This window comes from Lontra canadensis, unplaced genomic scaffold (assembly GCF_010015895.1).
Source record: "Lontra canadensis isolate GAN:19392208 unplaced genomic scaffold, GSC_riverotter_1.0 scaffold240, whole genome shotgun sequence".
Classification (NCBI taxonomy): Eukaryota; Metazoa; Chordata; class Mammalia; order Carnivora; family Mustelidae; genus Lontra; species Lontra canadensis.
In genome coordinates, this window is record NW_022631234.1 from 1 (window position 1) to 9,417 (window position 9,417).

The 9,417-nt window shown below is 55.7% G+C and overlaps 1 protein-coding gene across 2 annotated transcripts; it reads right to left on the minus strand.

Annotated features, from left to right (window-relative positions):
- Positions 1–642: 642 nt before the first annotated feature.
- LOC116862410 (neurogenic locus notch homolog protein 4-like) lies at positions 643–9,176 on the minus strand. Of its 2 annotated transcripts, XM_032849689.1 has the most exons (12): positions 8,983–9,176; positions 8,131–8,212; positions 7,643–7,935; positions 5,863–6,210; positions 5,665–5,787; positions 5,312–5,548; positions 5,047–5,202; positions 4,556–4,750; positions 3,059–3,172; positions 1,827–1,940; positions 1,618–1,740; positions 643–831 (listed from the first exon to the last, which is right to left on the minus strand). In XM_032849689.1, the coding sequence occupies exons 1-12, from the start codon at positions 9,038–9,040 to the stop codon at positions 668–670; spliced, it is 2,007 nt and encodes a 668-aa protein (XP_032705580.1). In that variant the 5' UTR covers positions 9,041–9,176; the 3' UTR covers positions 643–667. The 2 variants fall into 2 exon arrangements, with proteins under 2 accessions (XP_032705580.1, XP_032705581.1); XM_032849690.1 differs by lacking the exons at positions 643–831; positions 1,618–1,740; positions 1,827–1,940 and adding an exon at positions 2,045–2,584.
- Between the last annotated feature and the right edge of the window lie 241 nt (positions 9,177–9,417).

Here is a 9,417-nt window from a genome sequence, read left to right on the forward strand (position 1 = left end):
TCTGCTCTCAGCATTATCCCCCTTCCATACTCTACATTTCTCCTGTAACTGTTTATTGTCTCTCTTTCCTTATTAGAAGGAAAGCTCCATGAGAGCAGAAGTGTTGGGGCACCTGGGTGGCTCAGTTGGTTAAGCATTGCCTTCGGCTTGGGTCATGATCCCAGGGTTCTGAGATCGAGCCCTGCATCGGGTTCCCTGCCTAGGAGACTGCTCAGGAGCTCAGGGTCAGGAAGCCTGCTTCTCCCTCTCCCTCTGCTGCTCCCCTGCTTGTGCTCTCTCTCTGTCAAATAAATAAATAAAAATCTTAAAAAAAAAAAATAGAACAGACACATTATCTCTTTTGTTCTGTGCGGTTTCCCCAGTCCCTAGAAAAGTACCCACACATAGTAGATGCTCAGTATTTGTCTAATGTATGATGAATTGGCCCTGGGATCTAATGCTTTTCTTTCTGCTCTGACCCTCTAGCTTTTGGTTCCCCCCATGATTTATGACTTCTGCCCCCATGGGACATCACTCACTAGTTGTGCCCTCAAATTGGCAATGAGCTCAGCACTTTGCCATCTCCTTCCTCTTCTCTCTCGGTCATTTCCCACAGGCTCCCTGCTCACTGGCTGTGCTCTGCCCTCGCTGAGGACGACAGGGGGATGGCGCAGGGAGGCCTGGAAGGTTACCTGTGGCAGTGCCCATGGTGGCAGGTGCAGTTGCCCTCAATGGGGGCACAGCCAGGATTCCCGTCGGGGCACAGGCAGTGGGCCTTGTCCTCCCGATCCTGGCACTTTCTCGTGGGCTGGCACAGGTTGGGGACACACAGGGGAACCTCACAGACATGACCTGCAGTGGGGAGATGGGTCAGGGAGAAAACAGAGTCCCTCCATGTCCTCGATGGGGCCAAAGCCACTTCTTATGTATGACTTGCTCATACCCCATGAAGCTGTCCTTCAGTGGCTCCCTATTGCCTCAGGATACAGTCTAACTTCTTCAGAATGACACACAGGGCCCTGTGTGACATGATTTTTCTATAACTGCTGAGCCTTCTCAGTTTTCCCTCCACACCTTTGTGCATGCAGTTACCTGCAGCTAAAACATGCAATCACTCTATCATGACAAACTCCTACTCATTCTTCAAAATTCGGCTCAGCCATCACCTCCTCCATGAAGCCCTCTTATCTCTAGTCTGGTTGGCTGGTCCTTTGTGCTCCTATAGAATCCTGTGCAGTCCTCTCCCAGAGCACCTTTGGGCCATAACCAACAAGACTTCTTGGTCTCTCTGCTCTAGATTTAAAGCCAGTTGAGGAGAGCAACTCTCTTATTGCGCTTGTGTCTGTGTCTGGCAGAGGAGACACTTAATATGTTTTTGCTAAATAAGCCAGTGAATGGCTTCCTGTGGAACCCTAATCACACATGATTCATAATTGGGCCCAGCATGTGCCCTAAGGATGACAACTGCTGTCAGCCCCAGGTTGTACAGTTGTGCAGGTTGTGCATGGAATAACTCCAAGGGGTTCCCGTCTCCTTCTCTTCTTACGTCCCAGCCCTCGAATGCCCAGTTGTGACCTCTGCCCCACCCCAAATGGGCTTAGCTCTCCTGCCAGTCCTTTCTAATGCTCCCTGGCTGACCTGTGAAGCCAGAGGGGCAGAGGCAAAAGAAGGCTCCAGGGAGATCCAGGCAGCTGGTTCCAGCGGGGCATGGACCACTCAGGCACTCGTCCACCTCTGCCTCACAGCGAGGGCCTTCAAAGCCTGTGGCACAGCAGGAGGGTAAGGAGCCTGCCCAGAAGTCTGTCCTTTGCCCCACTCTCTCCTCCAGTGTTTGAGCCCTGGTTTACCTGGGAGACACTCGCAATGGAAGGATCCGGGCTGGTCCTGGCACTGCCCCCCATTGGCACAGGGAGAGCTCCCACACTCATTGATGTCCTCCTCACACTGGGACCCAGTGAATCCTGGTGGGGCAGGGAGTGAGTGCAGTGAGATGGCAAAGGTTGTCTGTTTTTCTTTTCTTTCCCTCCCTCCCTTCCTTCCTCCTTCCTCCCTCCCTTCTTTCCTTCCTTCCTTCCTTTTTAGTGATTTTCTCTAGATTCATTAGGCAGTTTGTTACAAATATTTCTGACTGAGCTGTACAGGTATGATTTCATGGATTTAAATAAGAAATTTAGAGTTAATACTTAGAGTCTTCTCTTTACATATATAGAAATAACATTGCTACAAATGGCAATGGAAAGGTTCTTGTTTCAGATGGCTTGGTTTGGGGGTTCGTGTACATGTTTCATTATATAATGAGGCACCAATTTCAGGGCTTCTCAAATACTGATTTGAGTTTGAGAACATAACAGAGAGTAACTTGGTAAGTTCATTCTTCATATAAATAAGCCGTAACTGGATATTTGTATCAAGGCTAAAAATATATTGTGTGAAAGGCATAAATGCAAGTCCTAGCCCTTCCCCTCACCAGGAAAGGTGAACCTGGAGGGCTTCCCAGAGAAGACACCTGGGCAGGTGGAGATGACAAGGGAATGATGCTCAGCCACCCGCTATCTGTGTGACTTTGGGCAAGCTACTCGAGCTCTCTAGGTTCCGGTTTCCTCCTCTGTAAAAGGGGAATAATGGAACATACCTCATGGTGTCATTGAAAGGATTAAATGAAGAATGTCTGAAAAGTACACAGCCAAGTGCCTGGCCTGGAGTAAATATTCAATAAACATCCATTATCATCAGAGCAGGGAACAGACGGGTCTGATGAAGCTGGAAGAGGAAGGCCAGGGCAATGTTCCCTGCATCCAGGGTGAGCGGTGCCAGGACCAGCCCTGGATCCCCACGAGCAGGGAGAGCACACAGAGGACTCTGGAGGAGGGCTAGAAAGGGTAGTTTGGGCGATTTGTCAGGACAGAGATGAAGATGGGTGAGTATACAGGGAAGACCTGGGGAATGTGAAGGGAGTTTGGGGGGCAGAGGAGCTAGAGAAATGGGGGCCTCCTTGGCCAGGCCAGAGTGAGCTTCAAGAGGCTTGGGGTGATTGGTGGTTCAGGGTGGGGCACAGGGCTGGAGTGGGATCGGCACTCACCGGGCAGGCATTCACACCGGAAGCCGTTGAGCAGGTCGTGGCAGTCAGCCTGGTTCAGGCACGGAGCAGAGGCACACTCGTCTGTCTCCACCTCACAGAGCTGCCCTTCTAAGCCTGAGGACATGGAGGTGTGGTGTGGGATGAGACTCAGCCAGGTCAGCCCCGCCTGGGCGGCTCACCCCTTCTGCCCAGGGTTCTAGAACCAGCACGTGTCCCCATCAGGCAGCCCCTCCCAGGGTATGCTCTGCCTGCAGGCTGGAGAGATGAGCCTGGGTCCTGCTGCTCTGCAGTGTAGCTCTGCCCCCTCCAGATGAGAAAGCTCAGGGAGCGGGGCACCTGCTGGGACCTATGGGGGCAGCAAGAAGTACCTATTGGGGCCACTCTCTGCACAGAAGGTGGGCTCACCCGGCTGGACTAATGAGCCTGGAGGTTCTCAAGGTACAAGTGAGACAAATGGGCATCTACGTAGAGGTGCTTTAAGCCTCTTGTTCTACCCGAGTGGGCCTCTGTGCCAGGGAGACCAGGAATCCCCAAGGTGGGTATTTGAAGGGCATTTGGGGAGTTTGTTGGTCCCATATTTGTCCTGTATCTTTGCGCTTCTCCTGGTATCCACAGTCTCACCCTAAACTCCAGTCCTCAGCTGCCTCCCACTTCTTGCCTGGGGAGTCTGCTTGTGAAGATCCTCGGCATCTATCCCTGTCCCTTGGATTGCTGGACGGTTCTCTCCGCTTTTGACCTTGGATGCTGCGCCACTGAGAAAGGCTGTTTTGTGTAGTGGGTAAATCTACAGAAGCCCTGGGTTTGAATCCCGGCCCTGCCACTTACTAGCTGGACAACTCACTTACCCTCTCTGTGCCTCAGTTTCTTCATTTGTAAAATGGGCACAGCAACAATGCTGACCTCATAGGATTGTTGCAAAGATGACAAAAGGCATGTAAGATGCTCAGGTGGTTCCTGGCATGAAGTAAGCTAGTATTTTTCTGGTTTCATTCAGCTTCCTGGTATTGGCTATATGTCCCTGGGGAGAATTTTCTCCCCCTTAGAACTAGCTTGCAGGTAGGTACAGTCCTGTGGCACTTTTTTTCCTGTTGTACCAAATCCACAGGCCCTTTGGGATTTAAAGGGCCTCTACAGGGGAGAGTTTCTGTGATTAGGAGGAACATTCTGAGTTGGCATGAGCAGAGGCTGCTGTTCTGCTCTTCCTTGAGCAGCTTCTGTGTACAGTGGACCAGGCTGTGCACTTTACAATGACTATGAAATGAATGCTCTTCCCTCACCCAGACTTGAGCGGTGCGCAAGCTCACTATCATCTGTGGCAGCCCTTCTCCTAGGAGCCTCGGGTATCCCAGAGCGTTTATCTGGGGTGGGGAGATGAGAAGCATTCTTTGGTAACTGAGCCTAGCTAGCCTGGGGCCGTTTGTATTCCGCAGGGGTCATGCCCAGGGGGTTCAGGATTAGTCCCCTGATTCTATACCCAAGGCCCCATGCATCTCGTACCTGGTGGGCAGAGACAGTGGAAGGTGGCGAGCAGGTCCAGGCAGGTGCTGCCAGGGTGGCAGGGCTGGGACAGGCACTCATTGTGATCAGCCTCGCAGCGGGAGCCCGTGTAGCCAGGGGGACAGAGGCAGTCAAAGGAGCCAGGGGTGTTGAGGCAAGAGCCGCCATGTTCACAGGGACTGGGGCCTTGCTGGGCTGGGAGGAGAGAAGAGTCAGGAGTCCGCAGGGGCCCGGGATGGAAGGGCAAGGAGGCCAGACTGCCAGGGAAGGCATGAGGGCCTGTTTAGAGAGAGAGCCAGTGTCTTTAAGACACAGAAGGACTAAATGGGGTCTGGAGGGCTGAGCATTGGTGAGAAAACTATATAGGGAAGAGATGCCAAATCTGGGCAAAATCAGGAAAAAAGAGATGATTGTATTTTTCACTTGAAAAACAATTTGCAGAGCCTGCTTGGGGGTTCAGAGAGGCTCTGATGTGGGCGGGGGTGCCTTACCCATCTGACACTCGTCCAGATCCTGGTGGCAGGTGGGCCCTGAGTAGCCGGGCTGACACAGGCAGAGTGTGGAGCCTGTCAGGGGATTGGTGCTGCACTGGGCTTCCCCGTGGCACGGCTGGCTCAGGCACATGTCCTCCATGTGGCACAGGAGTCCTGGAGGGCAGAGTGGCTGTGAGGCTCTCCGGGGCCGCTCAAAGCTGCCCTTTTGGTGCCTCTCTCACTTGCCATCTCTACCGCCCCCTCCCTGGGCCTGCTGTCACACCTGTGCGTCCGGGTGGGCAGAGGCAGGAGAAGGAGCCCACGCGGTCAATGCAGGTGGATCCTGGGGCACAGGTGGCAGCAATACAGTCATCTAGGTTCTCTTCACAGCCTGTGCCTCCCCAGCCGCTCACACACACGCAGTGGAAGCTGCCAGCTGAGTTCTGGCACGTACCCCCATTTCTGCAGCGAGGGGGACCAGGAACCTCACATTCGTCCACATCTTCAGAGCAATCCCAACCTGCAGGGTTGGGTGGGAAAGGGACAAAAGCTGGAGCTGGGAGACCTGCAAGGAGGGAAGGCCAGGGGCTGACCACCTAGGTCGCAGGTGCCGTGGACTTGGCTTACATGACTCACCTGTCCAGGTCTCTGGGCAGAGGCAGCTATAGGTGCCCAGCCCATCCTGGCAAGTGCCCCCATTCTGGCACTGGTGGCCAGCACAGTCATCTGGGTTCTCCTCACAGTCCGGGCCTGTGAAACCTGACAGGGACATAAGATTAGCTGAGGGAAGGTGCCCTCCTTACTCAGGGAGAGGGGCTGCGGGTTAGGACACACCTTGGGGGCAGAGGCAAAGATGGAAGGTAGAGTCTCTTCCTGGAAACAGCTGACAGGTGCCCCCATTGGAACAGCCACTAGAGGGGCAGGGTCCTGGCTGAAGGTCACAGTGTGGATCCTCTCGCCCAGTGGGGCAGAGACACCAGAAAGATCCCAGTGTGTTATGGCAGGAAGTGCCCTTGGGGCAAGGTCCCGGGTCCAGGAAACACTCGTTGATATCGTGTTGGCAGGCATGGCCCTCGAAGCCGGGTGGGCAGAGGCACTGGATCTGGGGGTGTGTGGCCAGACACACCCCTCCATTGATGCAGGGGTTGGCCGAGCAGAAGTCCTGAAGCTGACACTGCTCACCTGAGCCAGAGGACAGAGAGGGCTGTCGGTAGCACTACACAAATCCCAGCTCATCTGAGAGAAAGCAGCTCTCAGGCTGGCTTCTCTCTGTGGCTGACTTTCATGTTTCTTTCCCTTTCCTCCCATACCCGCTTTGCCTTGCTCCACCACCCCTTGCCATTCTGGAAAATATGACATGTAGTTGTTGGTGGGAGTATGGCCGATTGGCCCTGCCTGAGAAACTCTGGGTCACCTTTCCTTGGTGGGGAGGTGAGAACTCCCAGGAGACTTAGCATTTTGCTGCCCCCCCACCCCCCCACTGGCTGTGCACCCTCGGGTAGTTCTCTGGCCTCTCTCCTCCGGATTCCCTAATCTTTGGGTGGGCACAGTGTTCCAGATGATAAGGAGATGCCTCCCTCAGCCGCTGGCACAGGGGCAATGGCCAGGGGGGTGGCTGGCACTGAGCTAAGTCAGCCCCTCCTGAGCATGGCCCCCGTCCTCTTCTCAACAACTGTATGTAGACATCAGCAGACAACCAAGGACATAGAGAGCTAGTTCAAGGGCACACGCTTCCTTGGTGGTTGGGCTGAGAATGGCTGCCCAGAGCCCCTGCTCAGAGCACGGGGCCTGGCAAGTTAACACTGATGGTGCTTGTCACACAGCCTGGCCTCTCACCCCCAATTCCTCAGAATTACCTGGGCAGTTAAAAAATCTCCATGCCTGGACTCACTCCTGACCCACTAAATCAGCCTCTCTGGGATGTTTAGGGGCTGAGCGTGGCCAAGTGTGAGAAGCCTGGTTTCTAGTCCACTGCTCACAGCGCACTTTCCTACCCCTGTGGCCTCCACTGCCCTGTCCAGTCGTCCAGTCCCTTCCATCCTCGTAGGTCAGAGGGGCCTTCCTCTCCAGGGGTTCTCCGCTGTTCTGCACTCCCGACTGCTTCCTCAGGCTAGCACACCCTGCCCCCCCGGGGTCCCTCACCTTGCCCCAGGGCTGCACCCCTCTTCCCAGGGTTGATACCCATTCCTCTCTCTGGGCCAGATCCCTTCCACCAGCACATTTTCCAGGCGCTATCACGGGCTCCCACTTCTCAGAAGAGAGGCCATTCAGATGTCCACCAGGCAGAATCCTGGAGTTCCCCCCTCCCCCACCTTGTGCTGGGCAAGAACCCTCTAGCTGCTGGGTGGAGGGGCCAGGAGAAGGGTTAGGGTGGTACAATAAGGGGGCGATGGCAGTAGCCATTCACTGACGGGTTTGGAAATATTTCAACATTTTAACCATTGGTACCACTGGGTTGGTGAAGGTCAGTGTCTGGTAAATGGTCAGCAAGAGTAGCTTCTTGATTCTCACAGGCTCTGTCTTCAGAAGGGCTCCCTGTCGCTCGGACTCCTGTTCTATCTTTCCCAGCCCCTGCTCCTGCCTGTCCCCTCTCCCTCACCCCTGCAGTGCTCACCTGTCCATCCAGGCAGGCAGAAGCACTGTGGGCGGCCTGAGGCCTGGATGTGGCAGCGGCCCATTTTGGAACAGAAGGAAGAACAGGGGTCCTTGAGTTGGGCCTGGCACCTCTGGCCAGTGAAGCCAGAGAGACAGGTGCAGGAGAAGCTGGGGGCCAAGGGAGAGGGAAGGCTGGGGGAGCCTGGGAGGGTGGGAAGCAGGGCTTGGCAGCTGCCCCCATTCTGGCAGAGCTGGGCATCCAGGCAGGGGTCAGGAAACTGGCAGGTCTCACCCAGGAAGCCAGGGGCACATCTGAGGGCGGGGAAGGGGGAGAAGAAGACTCATGTCACTGGGCCCTCTTTGCCTTCTCTCCCACCTCCTTCCTTTGCTTTCTTTTCCCTTCAGAGCCTTCACCACCTCCCTTTCTCCTTCCTTCCCAGTCCTCCCTCTGCCCTGCGCCGCCCCCCACCCCACCCCCAGTCTCCCTCTCCCAGGAGGCACACTCACTGGCAGGTCCCTTGTCCCTGAGATAGGTTCAGGCAGGTGCCTCCGTTGGCACAGGGCTCTGGGGAGTCCCCACAGTGCAGCACTAGGGATGGAGATGAGGACGGCTTGGGACTGGGGAGATTTGTGCTGTTTCCTCCTCTGGATGCTTTGGAGGGACCTACCTGCACCAGCTCCACACCTGTGCCTGCAACCACCACGCACTCGGTTCCGGGTCCCCATGTGGTGCTCCTGCCCCAGCCCCTCCTACTCCGCCCCTCCCAACCCCAGGCCTCTAGATTCTTTCAGCTCTTAATCCCGCCCCCTTTCCTGTTTATTCTCCAGCCTCCCAAGTCCAGCCTCAGGCTCCATCCCTGGGAAGCAGGACAGCAGGGCTCAGGACGGGGGCCCAAGGAACTCCAGGAAGGTGAATGGCTGAGACGTTGAAGGGATTTCCTCCCGGAAGGGCCCAGCATTGAGCCATCCGGGGGTTGGGGACAGCTGGACCGGGAAAGGGACTCGGTCAGCCCTGGACCTTCCCGTGTCTCCATCTCCTGCTTTCTCGTTTCAGCCTCCCCTTAGCAGGTGGTCTGTTTTTTCCCCCTCTTCACCTCCTAAATGCGATTGTGAGGCCCTGCTTTCTCCCAGCTCCAAGGCCAGCTGGGTTTTCCCTGGGGGCAGGCACCTTCCCACCCATTCCCTTGATAGTCACCATCTCTGTGACTTGTGCAACTCCAGGGGCAGAGTCCTCCCTCCCTGTGTGAAACTCTCCTCCATCCAGTGTCCCCTCAAAGCACAGGGCTTGGTCCTCTGCCCCCAACCCACCGACAGCCTCTTAAGGAAGATGGGATCCCTCACTTCTGCCCCATGCCTCACCTCTGGTCTTGACGACTGAGTGACACAGCAACAGCAGCAGCAGTGAAGGCGGCTGCATTCCAGAGCACCAGCCCAGACCCTGAGCCCCTCGCCGCCCTCTCAGGCAAGGACCCTGAGAGCCCTCACTGTGGCCGGAGCCACCTCCTCTGCTCCACGGCCCCTTCCTCCTTCTCTGCCTGCTGCAAGCCTCGCGTCTGAGCTGTTTCCTGAGTCACACAATGTCCTGGACACCCTAGTGATGGGAGGGGGAGGGAGAGGAACATTGAGGAGGATGAGGGAGGGGCCTTCTGTCCCTGACAACCTCTGGGGAGAGGGGGTAGTGGGACTGTGTGGCTGGAGGGCAGGTGATAGGAGGGGAACACTGGGCTGGGGGTGGTGCTGGGACTGAACCTTATTGTGTGGTCTCCCCTTTCTAGAGATGAGAATGGCAATGTG

Coding starts and splice junctions, on each gene's coding strand:
- LOC116862410 (XM_032849689.1), bottom strand. CDS start 9,040: ATGCAGCCGCCTTCACTGCTGCTGCTGTTGCTGTGTCACTCAGTCGTC. Junction 5,203..5,311: donor CTGCCCACCCGGACGCACAG/GTGTGACAGCAG, acceptor TCTGCCCTCCAG/GACTCCTGTGCCACATGGAG. Junction 1,941..3,058: donor CCGGTGTGAATGCCTGCCCG/GTGAGTGCCGAT, acceptor CTGCCCCACCAG/GATTCACTGGGTCCCAGTGT.